This window comes from Dreissena polymorpha, unplaced genomic scaffold, assembly GCF_020536995.1.
Source record: "Dreissena polymorpha isolate Duluth1 unplaced genomic scaffold, UMN_Dpol_1.0 chrUn003, whole genome shotgun sequence".
Lineage (NCBI taxonomy): Eukaryota > Metazoa > Mollusca > Bivalvia > Myida > Dreissenidae > Dreissena > Dreissena polymorpha.
Genome location: NW_026273317.1, coordinates 355,203 through 371,073, shown reverse-complemented (window position 1 = coordinate 371,073; position 15,871 = coordinate 355,203). Strand labels below are relative to the sequence as shown.

The window sequence follows — 15,871 nt, the reverse complement described above, 5'->3', positions numbered from 1 at the left end:
ACCATACCATAAGGTCTCGCATTTAGAGCTGCTCTGGATAGGAACTCGTGTGGGTCTTCTGCATGGCAAATCGCCTTTTCATGGGCGATTGCAGTGACTCGAATGCTACCTATCGAGTCAACTGAAAGTTCCTGTTCGAGCAGGATCATCTCCATTTGGTTTTCACAAGCACTAGACCTGAAAGAGTTCCTTCAATTACAAAAATCATTTCGGAGGACTGAAGTTGTCATTGGTATTTCAATTGTGTCAAAGGCAGCACTAAGATCAATCATAAGTAGAAATGGCGCGGCAGAGGCCGACGCGTATCCCCACGCCGCATGTTTGACCCAAGAGGGCGTCCCAGGGTTGGTAATGGGGCCATGCATAGTTGAGATTGACCGTATTATCATAGGAAATGTTCAGTATCAATTGGAAGTAAATCGGTGTAGAAATGAAGAAGTGAGTGTAAAATAACATAAAACAAGAGATGTCTTTGTCAGAAACACAATGCCCCCTACTGCGCCGCTTTGATTCACCCAAAATATAGCGGTTGAAAGCAAAAGAAAAATAACACTACACGCCAATAAGTCTATTTTCACTATCTAGCCTAACCAAAAAGCCTGTGGTTACTTTGGTCATCGTTCATATTTTAAATTATTCGAACGAATGATAAAACAGTTTAAACTAGGCTGAGATAAGCGGAAAAGATCCCTACTCGGAAATCGAAAGGGTTTTTATTCACTGCTGTAAATAATATCAATGTGTTAATATGTGTGTAAGAGATTGGTTGGCTTAGGAAGACAGTGTGCTGTAAACTTTGTGAGTTGACCATCAAATACAATCAAAGGCGTTCTCCCGAAGACTGTTATATAATGCTGAAAGGACAGGGTGACATTCCTAGAAAGTATTGGGTTAGTGGGATGAAATATGTCATACATCAGTAAAAATTCGATGTATTTACCTTTTTTTATAAACTATTTTTTCTCAATATTTCAACCCTAATCGATTGTAAATTGTAAAGTTGGACAGAATCTTTAAACAATTTATGGTTGTGCCACATACAAATATTAACAATCCATGCTTAATCTAGAAGTGTCTTACCATGCCGATTTTCAGGGAAAGCATTAGTAAGATTTAGGTTATCCAGTCATAAATTGCATCATGAGACTGGACGGCATACAAGAGTAGTAAGTAAAATAAGTATTTATGAATAATATTATATTAATAAATCGTACTATCAACATTTTAATGATAAATTATTAGGCACGTTTATGTCAAAGGATTATTAATAAGCGATATATAGCAATTAATATTTAGTAGTACATGTATATAACTTAACTAGTATAAAGGTACACTTTTTCGTTTGTTTGTAAATTTTCTATTCTGATGCAAACTCCAAATTAATCCATAATAAAAACATTAATTTAAAGTTTTAGTTCATTCAATCCCTAAAAACGAATACAGAATTATTATATATAATTATTAAGAATTAATGTTTTATCCCATTGAATTATAAGATCTATGATTATTCGCATAATTGTGCTATTAAAAGGTTAAACAAAACTATATGGTACTCATTTGCTGTAATTACTGAATTACTGAAATTTTCATTTTGATAGGCGACATCAGAAACATTGCGTACCAGTGGTATATACAGAAATATTGTCCATCTATATTATTAAAATATACAGTCAAATTTATTTTAATGATATACCTTAGAAACCTTTTCAAAGAATCTTGAAGAAAGATTGTTAACATGGTTCATCCGTATAACACGAATGTTTTTCTGCTTACGGCCTCTGAGGACTAAAATATATCGACATATACAGAGTATTTCAAAACTGTAATAAAGTGTTGTTAAATAAGGTTCAAATTTAATTTAAAAAAAAATCCGTTACTTTTATGATGTTCAATCCTTGCACGTGTTATTTTACTAAAGGTATTTTAACAGAAAATGCGCCCTATGGTGGCCCATCATGTAACCACAGCCTTTGGCATAGTGGTTTACAATCAAACATGTTATTACCAATTAACAATACAAAAAAGCCATCGAATATTTAAGGTTTGTATTTTTAAACACAAAACAACCACGATTGGATTGTCATTTTTTAATACAATGCATATTTTAGAGAGCTCAAATTTACATAGAGTTCGAATAAATGCCATTTTGTTTATGATGCTCTTTCGTGACAACAACGTTATGTTAAACAATACGCTCTTCTTACTTTTTTTGCTGGCAACGTCATAGTTTCACATACATAATAGCAAATAAGAACATCTTCATGTTACACATTGTTTGCAATGCAATATAACCATTACGAATATTGTTATCTAAAACGTGTGAACTATATTATTTTAAGCGTTTTCATACGTTCCATAATTTTAGACTTACCAATCGAGTAACGTATTTGCTAAAATGCAACGTCTAGCGACGTCACGCAATGTTAAAAACTTTTCGGTTTTATAATGACTTGTACTTGTAAAGCGAGACTATACGATTTTGTCAAATATTTATGAATTTATATAAAATGTGTAAAAAACTTATTATACATATATTTCAATATAAATTAAAATGCAAGTTAAGATAAACATGTGTCGAAAACTGCGAAATAAGCCAGATATTTAATTCTGAAATCGAAAATTTCTGTACAGTCGAATTCGCCAGCATATATATCATGTATGTACGATGCGAATCTAAATTAAGTTTAACGGTTCATTTTAAATTCCTGCAAAGATATATATTCATACGACATACGTACACTAACTCCGATCCTAATGAAAAGACGAATGCTTCTGTTATTGTAAGAAAATATGTACGAAATATCTTCGTCACAATCGGCTCGGGTTGCTAATTTGACTTTGCTGCATTTTATGAAATTCGTCTTCAATGTATAATTTTTCTCGCCTATTTTGTGTTAAATAAAATGTGTAAAATAACTTATCATATATTTATTTCAATGTAAATTAAAATAACAGTAAAGAAGAACATGTGTCGAAAAATGAGAAATAAGCCAGATATTTAAATCTGAATCGAAAATTGCTGTACAGTCGAATTCGCCAGCATGTGTATCATGCATGTACGATGTGAATCTAAATTTAGTTTAACGGTTCATTTTAAATTCCTGCAACGATATATATTCATACGACACACGAACAACAACTCTGATCCTAATAAAAGACAAATGCTTCGGTTATTGTAGGAAACTATGTACGAAATATAGTCGTCACAATCGCCTCCGGGCGCTAATTTGTCTTTGCTGTATTTTATGAAATTCGTCTTCAATGTATAATTTTTCTTGCCTATTTTATGTTATTGTAACATATTTTATCAATATATTACAATTTATCAATGTAATAAATCGTATAATCTCGCTTTTACATGTGACTTGGCTAATGTAAAAGCATGTGATAAACAAAAAAGTTCTAACACTCTTTGTCATATCTAACCATGATTTATCAAACTCGTTAAATAATTTGGAAAGTGACCTCGCCGAAGGATCGCTAATCAGCAACATTTCTGAAATCGTTTAGTTAAATAATGTTTGAATGAAAAGTAGTCTTACATTTAATATTGATAGGCAAACCAATTAAAAAATTCAATTTCCTAAAACGCGATTGTGCCGATATGTTCTGCGTTCTGACAAAAACCACAGAAGTATCGGGAAACCCGCTAAATCTTAGTAGCAATCTTATAAATTTTAGTAAACAATCAAACTGAAATTAAGAGACATATTTCTTCAAATTCTTTTTCAAATGTAATTGATTTAACCACACGTTGTTTCAATACAAAATTAATGTAAATGTATGTTTTTACATAAATCATTGAAATCTTGAAGACCATCTTCAGATTTGATCGCAACATAAAGTGCACGAACGCTCTGCCATGAAAAATGAAAGACCGGTGGTGTTGTTCATTTGCAAACATATGTTCAATTATAATATGTCCTGAGGATAAATTGTAAAATTGATATTAATTCAATCATATTTATAATATTTCAATGTTCATAATACGTGTTATGGCCTTTAGATTTAACTTGTATACATATTCTTTAAATGTTGGAAATGCATTCAGTGATAATAATATAACACACCTACTTATTATATTTAAGAAAAGTTACCTACTCTATAGTGCACACGGCATTTTAGCCAGGAAAATAACCAACATTACCAACTACTCTTGATGAATTAAATGGTAGGGTAACTCGCCATTGAGTCGGACGGGTTAGCGGTTTAAGTTTATAATAAAAAGCTTTGTGATCAAAGCCGGAACTCAACTTGTGCAGGCTTTAACAATCATATCATATGAATCCATTTTACAAATAATTATTTGATTCCCAGCTTATGTTCATGGAAAAATAGTTGAATAACATTACCCACTGAATTCGCCCATGAGTCGGACACATTCGCCTTTAACACGGATTTGTATTTAGTATTTATCTGGTTACACATTCCATATATTTATAAAAATGCAAATTGCACAGTAACAGCCATATGTTGATGTTATAAGTTTATTATTTTGTCAACATGTTGACGAAAATAAGTTATAACAAGAAATGTGTTTGCCAGAAACACTATGTCCCCTTCTGCGCCGCTTTGAAGCTATATATTCGACCTTGAAGGATAACCTTAACCTTGACCTTTCACCACTCAAAATGTGAAGCTCCATGAGATACACATGCATGCCAAATATCAAGTTGCTATCTTCAATATTGCAAAAGTTCTGGCAAATGTTAAAGTTTGACGCAAACACACAAACAAACAAACACACAAACAAACCAACAGACAGGCCAAAAACAATATGTCCCCCACTATAGTGGTGGGGGACATTAAAAGAGGAAAAATGACATGGTCACTTGTAGTGTCTATCCGACCTTTACAACAGCGGAACCATTTGTAGCACTGGCTTCACAAAGAAAAGTACAGACATACAAAGATGAAAAATTGTGTGATTATCGTAGTTTGTGAGCTATGGGATTATTTATAGGTTGAATCATGTTAATTTGAATGAATATGTGGTTAATTCTCATCCGTATGCCTCTGCCATTACATAAACTCATGTTCGCCATAAGGACGAATTGCGTTCGCCTCAAGGGCTAATTGAGTTGTAATTTATTTTTTACTATATACCAATACAATAGAGCAAACCACTAAAAATTATGTTTTCAATATGGAGTCATTTGTGAATGTTGTCAAACGTCTCTGACCAAAATGCCGATGGTAAAGGTAATCGATAATTGAAAATTCTTAATCTTCCCTCACCGGATGTAATTAAAACTTAAACGAATCCAAATTCATATTGAGATAATATTTGATCAAATTTCACTTCAAAATTTTATTTATTTTGAGTATGAAGGTTAAATTGTTCGTTATTACGTCATAAATCATGCTAAACAAAACTGATCTTTGAAAACTACAAAGATAAAAATGTCCGACTCAAGGGCAAAATCGACTCGATGGCGATTTACCCTATGGTGTTAAATCTTGATTAAACGTCATAAAAACTAAGTTTGCTATCAAATTGATATTTAAAAAACTGGAATCCCGCTAGAATAGGAAAACCCGAAAATGCGTGTACATGTAGCGCATACACACGTTTAACATGTTAACTAATTTTAAAGAAGGTAAATACGAGGAATGCTGTTGATAAAGTTTTAATCACGCTCTAAAAATTAAGATAGTATTATTCGAGTCGGCAACTTGCCTGTAAATTTGCCGAAAAGCAAATATCTATAAATATCTCCACCGCATAGTTCGCCATTCACTCAACGCTATTTATAATTTATCAAATTACTTTCAGTTTCGAAAATAATGCTTTGAAGTTTAAGTTCACGATCAAATCTAAAATAAGATCCTCCGACGAGCCAGATAACTATTTTCCATCCACGTCACCAACCTATTATTCTATTTATCATGTCATTCCACCGAATCTAACACATTTTCTTTTTATTGTATGCCTTTTATCACCGTTTATTTACATTGATAAAGAGTTTAATCGGAGAATTTCTCTAGAATAATGACGTCATTTCGTTAAAATGACCTTTTCACAGTAACGTTTGAGTTATTAGGTTACCTGGTCACTAGCCTAATAAATTTTGGATTATTAGGTTACCTGGTTTGCAGGCTGATTTAAAGGCATGTGACAGGATAAAACAACTTCCTGGTGAACTGATATAAAAAAATATATCAGGCAACGTTGTATCAAGACAGATATCAATATCGGTATATGCTGATCAATTATCAATATTTGCTATTTGCTGCGCTTGTTGGAATTAACTGAATGTTAGCATAACTAGTTGTTTTTTTCGGGATTTTTTACGGCTTAGCTGTTTCTTTAAAAGGTACAAATATCATTAACAAAATGTACGCATTACTAGTTTTGTTTTCGAGATTTTTCCGCATTAGCTGTTTCTACTTAAAGGTGCATAAAATATGGAGATGACGCACCTATATTTCGAGCATGAGTTTATAACAGTCTATTTGGAAAACGTGTCTCATAAACAAACCATGGCAGGTAAGTTGATGTTGTTGTTTTTGTAAGTAAATCTTATGCGAAAATTTAATGTCTCACATGTTTTTATCTGTCGTAAAAAAATAATTCATTTGTATAACAGCAATGCACATAAGGTGCGCGTACAACTTCTAAAGCTTAATTTTAAAACAGCGATGCAAAGTTACATATTTTGTTAAGGGGTGTTGCTGCAGTTTTGCTGATTTTTTTCCATATAATAGAATTTGTCCAAATTTTTATTTTTGATATATATACAAATACTATATCAACAATGAAATAAAAACATAGGGTCACGGGCCTTGTTTTGATTTTATTCACCATTATATCACATGTACTTTTTCAATAAAACTGAAAAATCTCTAAATACGTAAAAATAATTAAAAACCTATAAAATTGGCAACATGTAGATATTATATAAGCTAAGACACATCATATACCATTTAATTAGACCACACACAACCAATAAAATGGAGTACACAAGTTAAATTTTAAGAAATGTATTTTTTATAATATTTATGTCGCCCAAAAAACGTCATTTTTTTACTATTGTAACTACATTAAGGGAATTTAAATTTTTTCTGTCTAATAGAATTCTGCGAAACTGCTCAAATTTGTTAACCGACGTATTGTCATCATAATACACATATAAAAAAGGGGGTCACCGCACTTTTAACAGAGATTGTTTGTTTTAACTATCAACGTCAAATGTCATAAAATACAGCAATTAGGCAAAACCCAAGAAACGGTACATAGATTGTTAGAAATATGCATAAACATTAAAAATTGTTTAAAATCTTAACTTTGATAACAACAGCTAACCAAAAGACATTAATGCCATACAGTATCAAACTCGACCTTAATCATTAATAACTTACATGTATTTGTTCACAGATTTCGGCATGTTTTGAAGTTTGTGATTAAATGCTTTAAATTGATAAATGTAAACAACAGGACTAAAGAGCTCCAGTATAAAACAAGAATGGAATAAAAGAAAGTAAAAAAAGTAATAAAAAAAGTTGACCCCACCTGGGATCGAACCAATGACAATTATATTATGAACCAACTCGGTCATTTCTGATGAGTGTGATAACAAAAATATTGAGTTGTGATAATAGCATCATCGGTGTTGCTATAGATAAATCCTCGGATAAATAAACTGCCCCAACACCCCTTAAATATTGATTTGCCATAGTTACGTATTTTGCTCAATAATTGACTGATTTTGTTACCTAGATGATACGAAACTATTTCTTGCTGCCGTTTTCGGGGCCGTCTACCTCACTTCTTCGGAGCCTTATACTTGTTACGGCGATATATGCAATGTGTAGGTTATACATGTTTACTGTTTACAAGAATTATATTCTTGATCTGAAAAACTCAACGTCTTTTGTTCAATCAATTTAAAACAACAATTTTGAACATTAAGTATTATATAATGGCTTCGTATGTGATATAATACTAATGAACATGTGTATTATAAATTAAGCTACGCGTTGAATTGTTATGTGCTGCAATTAAACAGCTTTATATATAAACATGTCCTCGTGGTATTTATATAATCACTATTTATTCGGAACATAATATCACTTTTAATTATGTACTAATGCATTGTTCTTCGCTTTATTTGATTGCAGTTCTGGCAAATATCAGTTCTGTGATGTGGCGTACAAAATATGTCGCGATTGTGCTGACGTCCAGGATAACTGCTTTACAAGACTTCAATCTTACAACTGCACCATTTATTGCTATGGTAGCTACGTGTAACATTCTTCTATTTATATACGATTTTTAAGAGACAATCTTAATATATATTATAATATATGTCATTTAGTTTATCAAGTTATAAATTGCACGATTTATGCAATGTTTTGTTCCATATTTTTAAGGCTGGTATTTTCAAAAAAGTAATTGTATATTTAACGAAAGAGGAAATACAACTATATAAAAATACAGCTATACATGTAGACAGGAGGAAAAATTAAACACGACAAAGTTACCTTGTGTATTGTGTTTATTAAATGGTAAACATTTCGTGCATCTTTCTTATTAATGTATTTGCAGAGCGACGTAGAAACCAAGACCTTGAAAGATCACGTGGTATGTCTATACAAATAATATTATCGTCAACAATATAAATACTCCAACGTGTTGTGTTTAAAACAATTGCAGTCATATACTTTATAACAAAAGACAGATGAATACCAGGTTGTATAATGGGTAGATTTTGTGGCGACATCATGCACATTCATAGATATGGTATCTAGCCAGCTAGTAACTAAATTGTAATCCGGACACGGATGGGTTTATGGCTAAAGAACACAGACAGATGGACGGACAGACGGACGGACGGACGGACGGACGGACAGACAGACAAGACAGACAAGACAGACAGACAGACAGACAGACAGACATACATACATACATACATACATACATACATACATACATACAGACAGACAGACAGACAGACAGACAGACAGACAGACAGACAGACAGACAGACAGACAGACAGACAGACAGACAGACAGACAGACAGACAGACAGACAGACAGACAGACAGACAGACAGACAGACAGACAGACAGACAGACAGACAGACAGACAGACAGACAGACAGACAGACAGACAGACAGACAGACAGACAGACAGACAGACAGACAGACAGACAGACAGACAGACAGACAGACAGACAGACAGACAGACAGACAGACAGACAGACAGACAGACAGACAGACAGACAGACAGACAGACAGACAGACAGACAGACAGACAGACAGACAGACAGACAGACAGACAGACAGACAGTGTATTCAGACTTTTATACAAGTACATCGTCTTCATACTCAAATATAGATATTATTTTCTGTCACGCAATTAAGTAAAACAACAAAACATTACATACCATTCAATGACCATTTAAGAATACAAATATGAATATACACAATCAATTGCATGAATGCGTAAATTCTATCGAAGCGATAATGTAATTTTTAAACAACATTATTTAGAATCGTATTTCTTATAACAGAAGCTTATTTTATATATTAACATACATTTGCAATTACTGATTTGTCACGTAAAGCTAATAACATGCGGAATTTATATACAGATGAGTTTATAAAAAATATACGGCTAATATATATTTTTCTTATATCAGTGTAACAACTGCATATACATATAAAGTGGTATTCGTCTTCTAAATCGAAGCCATTACAACATAAACAATAACGCTCATTTCGTGGTATTTTATTCTGAGCGTATCTGCCAGTTTGGATTCTCAACGAGTGTGCAGAGACTCTTAATCTAACAAAAAGTAGGCGTACACGTCTAGGAAGCAAGTCAAAATATTCTTCATAATCCAGTGAGGTTTTTAAAACTTAATACATATCCAATATAGAACTGTTATTCATTGTTCATACCACTCTTGTTTATAATTGTTAACAAGTCTGCATTTGAACTCCCTAATAAAACTATTAACATGCTCACTGTTTGGATTTTCAAACACATAACAAATCGATAATTATTTAACATGTTCTTAACATTTGAGACCCAATTTATATAACCTTAATTACAATCAATTAAAGATTGTATGTAGACAATTTGCATTATAATTTTTCAATTTTAGAATTTTAAACCAATATTTAAGAATTTTAACAACACAAGACAAAACAAATATTTATTCAGACTTGCACAGTGTGCATCATCTAAACACTAGATATTTCACATACAATTATGTCACAGAGATAAACATAGTAATAATATAAACATAAGCAGCATTGCATACGGTTACGAAAATACTAGGTAAAGCACTTGTGATATATGAATGATAAGTACTTGAAGTTAAGTAACAACATTAGAAATATTATTTCTTTAGATCTTTTACAAATTTGGCTAATGTAATAAGTTAAAATGTATTCGTTTTATTCATCAATTGTTGGCATTCATAAACAGAAGGCTTAATATAATAACATTTCGTTAGGTAGTTTCTTCTAATATCAACGTAACAAACCTGTTAACATACAATGGATATCTACCTTACTCATCATAAACAGCAGCATAACATATATTTATTTAAACCTGTATCAATCGTTTTTAAAATTTTAAATATATACTTTCAAGATCATCACACAGTTATCAATTATTGAACATTTTGAAACACATGAATCTAACGCGATAAAATGTCATTAACAATATATTGTTATATTTATTATAATGTATTATGTGGTCATTGACCAGTGGTGTGTAATCCCATTGAAAAATTGTAATACGATTCACATAAAACATATATTTACTCACAGTTTCGGATTGTATGGTTCCCCACGAACCAGAGAATGGACGCTATGATGTCAACTCATCCCAGGTGTCTTTTGGTTTCAAGTTAGATGTCATTTGTGACGATGGCTACACAGCAAGTGTATCTGAACCTATGAGATGTGGCAATTTCTCGACGTGGTTTGGACCCAAGCCTCTCTGTCAAGGTACTGTACTCGAATTGTATAACTCGTGTGTCGATAATTTACGTACTTCATTTACATAATATATCAAATGTTGTGTTTCACCTTTCACTACATGCTTTTAAGTCAGTAAAATTGTCCCTTGATTCAGGATAAAACTACGAATGTACATATATAATTATTTGGAACTAACCTTTTTGAAGCAGCAATAACGCAAAAACATTTTATAAACGTGTATATATTGTAAAACGTTTTCAATAAACAATACTCGTAAAAATAATTTTAAACGTACACGTTGCTATTTCATAAATTGTTATAGTAAGTTTACAAACCATGCATGATATATTCTAAACTTGTTTTTACATTGCTCGTGTATTCATGACATGTGTAATTGTGTTATAAGTGTAATCGAACTTATTATGACTAAAAGTACCATTGTGTATTTTGAATGCAGGTGCGTCGCAGGATATGTCAACCGTTTGGAGAAGTATGTTGATGGCGTTTGGCTTGTTGTTAGGCGTATCCGTGATGTTGAACATCATTGTGGGAGTTTGTCGCTTTCTAAGATGTTTTGACTCGGACCACCATTCAACGGTATCAGGGGACCTTTACCAGCGTGGTCTTGTTTTAAACGATCAGGATCGTGACCCAGATATATGTAAAACTGTGCATATTAATGTCAACACGTCACTGTTGTAAGATACAAAGCATACAATTTCAATAAGGCGAATAGAATATGGTCGTTTTTTACCCGATGAACCTCGTGCAAAGCAAGAGTGTTGTGAAAAATATACGCATGAATAGTGGATAAGTATTAACACAAATATTGAAATGTCAAATAACTCAATTCCGTCCATTTATCCCGTTTTGACCAAAAGTTTCTGAACAGGCCATGTATATTTCCACATTTTACTTTTCAAAACAACACTTTTTCACCGCATATATACATTACACTCTTTCACCGCATATATACATAGGATATTGTGTACTTTAAGTTTGGGACGATTGTACTTACGTAAAAAGATAAAAACGCGTATAATTTTCGAATTGCTAAGCGCCTCGATCGATTTAGGCGCGTTCGGCGCCTGATATTCAGAGACAAAAATGATTAAAAAGGCAATGCAACGCAAAAACAACCACATTTTTGAAATCCCAGTAAACAAGGAGGCTTTTATAACAAAGTTATTAACTCAAAACGATATCAAAATCAACCTGCTTGCTATCGCATCCGTCTAATTCATAAAATTCCATTCTGTCGCTATACCATGTGACCAAGCACGTGATCTCATGGGGCTAAAGAGACGTATTTGATTGGTTAACGTTAAATGATATACATAACGACACTACAAACGTAAACACAGTAGCATTTTTGGTAGTAATGTCTTTCGTCTACGCATATGCAGGCATTCAGACTGTTTAATTTTTTTGTCAAAACATTTTAATTTATTGGGCGATGGGGAGGGGACTTTGTTATAAGTGTATATCTGGAAAGGTTAGTCTTGTTCAAGACAAAAGCTACAGTAAAGACCAGTGGGTTTGGCGATGTTCCAACAGGGCCTTCAATAAAAAAGTCTTTCATCAGAGACGGTAGTTGGTTTAGCGGAACTCACATAAACTTAGCTTAGGCCATAAAGCTGACGTATTACTGGGTTTACCAGACACCAAGTGATTTTATAGCCCTCGAGCTGGCTATATCCGAGCAAAGCCTCGTTGGTGAGAATAGACCGACTACATTTGAAATGATCTTTATATCACATATATTTGCCAGACAGGTTTCTACAAGATCAGAAGATTTAAATATCCCAGATTTGGATGTTGAATGCTGTGGATAAAACGTAGAACAAATAAATACGACATTTACATTTTTAAGTAAAATCAAGATATATCATGTTTATCGAAATTGTGTTTACTAGGAAAAAAAACATACGGGCGAATACATTACGAACAACGTATCTATACTTAAAATTCACATTGTCGTACAAAAGTACACTATTTAATGTTGTGTAATCTTAATGCGTAAAATTATCTCAACCTTGACGATAACACTGCATACTTTAATGTCTAATAAGTGCCTATATTCACCAACCAATTATAAGACTTAATATTGAATAATAGTCTTAGAGTAAATTAAAATAACTCTTAGTCTGTATATATACAGACTCAAAAATGGTGCTTTTATCATTAAAATATTGTTCTAAACGAGTACTTATATAATTATACGTGTTAACTGCCTTGCTTGACTGAACTTATACGTATTTTGAGTACACGACAGTAATACGAATATAATTTATTTCTTAAGTCTAAGAATCGTTTGGTGAATACGGGCCAATCAAAGCCGACTACCAAATATTTCATCAGTTTTCAACTATTAGGCAATAGTGGACACACTGTTAGGCTGTTAAGATTAACACTCATTTTATGAAGTCAATCAAATAAAGATAGTTATGCATGTTTATTTAATCATGATAAATTTTTGCAGTTCACCACTGTTTAACGTGGATGTATCATTATTGAAACGACACGCCCAGTACCGCGATCGTTCCGATCAAAAGTGTCCTCTGTGTTAGAATTTACTAAATACTGTTTATGTATCCTGTATTTATACAACTGTTCTATTTTTGTTATGGTAACATCTGTCTTTATGTTGCATAATTGTTGTCATATCACTAATTAATAATGAATATAATTAAATTTAACATGAATATTGTCCGTTGCATTTGTGCTGAAGTGCTGTAGAAATATAACATTTAAGAATATATCGTTGACGTAAATTGATTTGTTTTCATATTGATAATGGGTATTGGACAATATAAATGTTTCAAATACTCTTATTAACATTATATGCCTTTTACATGTATTGGAGTTTGCATTGTTCAGACTATGTTATCTTATTACTTTACTAGCAATTCGGAGAAATATATATGATTAGCTGGGATAATTGTGTGTGTTTCTTTTTTTAGAAACATCGTTTCAACGCGACGTGCATAATACCGTGGTAGCGTATTTGCACACACGTAAATATTCAAAGCATTTTTAGGGTAAATAAGCGCAAGTAGTAAAATTAAATAAACCATTCTCTTATTGTTGGTGTCAAAACTTAGTTTCATATAAAATTAACGTGAGTTTGCATGCATTTAAAATGGAATAATTTCCAGACAGGGTATGCGTGCATTCAAAATGTATTAATAAACAAACAAACAAATGTTTTACTATGGTGCTTTCATGAATCCTTATTATGGAAAAAATCTCTTTGAATTGTATATTAAGTCGCAGAGTGTACGTTGCCGTCACAACCAAGAAATAGACGTTTTAACGTTAATTATACGTACGTTCCCAGAGTGATTACATTGGTGCAAGACGACCCCATGCACTTCGACAATTGTTCTGTAATATTAATTTATCTGTTTTTCTTTTAGGACAATGAGCTTTTAATCAGCATCTGAATCTGCTTATTTTGACTGCTATGCAAACCATTTAAAATGAAACAAAGAACGTTTATTGAACTTTGTGTTCGCACTACTAATTCGGTCTTTAAACGTCCTCTTTCTTCAAGTGTTATGTGTGTTTCTATTTTATTATATGAAATACATTTTAATTAATATTTATCTATGTGTACACCCTGGGCTTTGTTGTAGCACCACTGCAACCAAGTTAAGATAGTACTATTTTCTTAGCAGTTTTGCTTTTGGCTTCTGTTGTTATAAACGTAGTTCTCGCTGTCAGAACTCACTACAGGAAAATAACTAAAATGAAGAACGTTTCAGGTACATGTGCTTCACTATTTGTATTTCCTTTAAGCTTTCCTTGACTTAAAACATATCCAAATTGAAACTTCGTTAACTATGATATTTGGCATCCTGAGCATGATAAAAGCATGAAAAGCATAAAGCAATATTCATGGCATTTTCCATATATAAGAACTATGTAATTATCTGTGTGTGAAATGTTGATAAATATTTAATAATTATACACAAGTACAGGTCAAGTAACAAAACCAAGAAATAATAATAATAAAGTATTCTTATATTTGTATCGAAACCTTGTCGATGGCGTGAACTGATAGTTGTAGCAATTGTTTTACGTAAAAAGCAAATTATTCCTCACGTCTACGTTCACGTTATATATGACACACTTCAATCAGTACACATCACCGCATGCATTATGAGGTTCTTGTAGATGACGTTTTCTTCTTTAAAGTGATTATGTCCAAATAGTCTGAGTAATTTATTATTGTACTGATTTTTAATTAAAGAAATAATATCATAAGTTTTAAATAATTTTTGTCAAACATTTTTTTTGAGAAACATTTTGTGAAAAGCCATGCATAACATTTAATTAAAAACATTATATTTATTCGTCGGCACGCACTGCCGTGGTTTTGCAGAAAATTACTTCTTCGTGGACTCGTAAATTCACGGCAATCTGAATTTGGTAACAAAAAAAAAAGGTTTTGCGTCGGCCAATTACATTTATCGGTAAACCCACTTAATCTAAATAAGGAGCTTCAGTATGATACTTAACTTGTTAGAGAAGTTTAGGAAAATAATAGTTCGTCTACAGCTTGTAATTACGATAAGATGCGCTTTAAATAATTAAAGAATATTTAGAAAATCATTGGTTCCTTGTAAAACAATATATCAATACAATAGTTTTTTTCTTAAAAACTTTTTATGGGGATGTCCCGTCAATCTCGTGGTTTGTAGAGTAATGGTAAGTTAGAAAGAAGTACCTTTGCAATGTTTTAAAATGTCATAATATCTAAAAAAATAAATGCAGATTGCATACGGAATATGCATGATAGTAAGTGAAAGGATTTCGCGCAATTAAGGCCAGAACATTTTGTCATTTAAATAGTTACCTTCAAAATTCTATTTCAACCTTTATTGAAATAAACAATAGACGGAATGTGTAAACGTATACTTCTTTAAACT

The 15,871-nt window shown here is 32.2% G+C and overlaps 1 protein-coding gene across 1 annotated transcript; it reads left to right on the top strand.

The window, feature by feature from the left end:
- Nucleotides 1-5,999: 5,999 nt before the first annotated feature.
- LOC127863228 (uncharacterized) lies at nucleotides 6,000-15,083 on the top strand. Its single transcript, XM_052402610.1, has 7 exons — nucleotides 6,000-6,198; nucleotides 6,398-6,490; nucleotides 7,721-7,811; nucleotides 8,122-8,237; nucleotides 8,549-8,584; nucleotides 10,785-10,964; nucleotides 11,395-15,083. The coding sequence occupies exons 2-7, from the start codon at nucleotides 6,409-6,411 to the stop codon at nucleotides 11,637-11,639; spliced, it is 750 nt and encodes a 249-aa protein (XP_052258570.1). The 5' UTR covers nucleotides 6,000-6,198; nucleotides 6,398-6,408; the 3' UTR covers nucleotides 11,640-15,083.
- The last annotated feature ends 788 nt before the right edge of the window (nucleotides 15,084-15,871 follow it).

Bases quoted from the DNA above. Each gene is read 5' to 3' on its own strand.
- LOC127863228 (XM_052402610.1), top strand. From the start codon at position 6,409: ATGGAGATGACGCACCTATATTTCGAGCATGAGTTTATAACAGTCTAT. The intron at 7,812-8,121 runs GTAGGTTATACA...ATTTGATTGCAG, and splicing joins TACGGCGATATATGCAATGT to TTCTGGCAAATATCAGTTCT. The intron at 8,585-10,784 runs GTATGTCTATAC...ATTTACTCACAG, and splicing joins AGACCTTGAAAGATCACGTG to TTTCGGATTGTATGGTTCCC.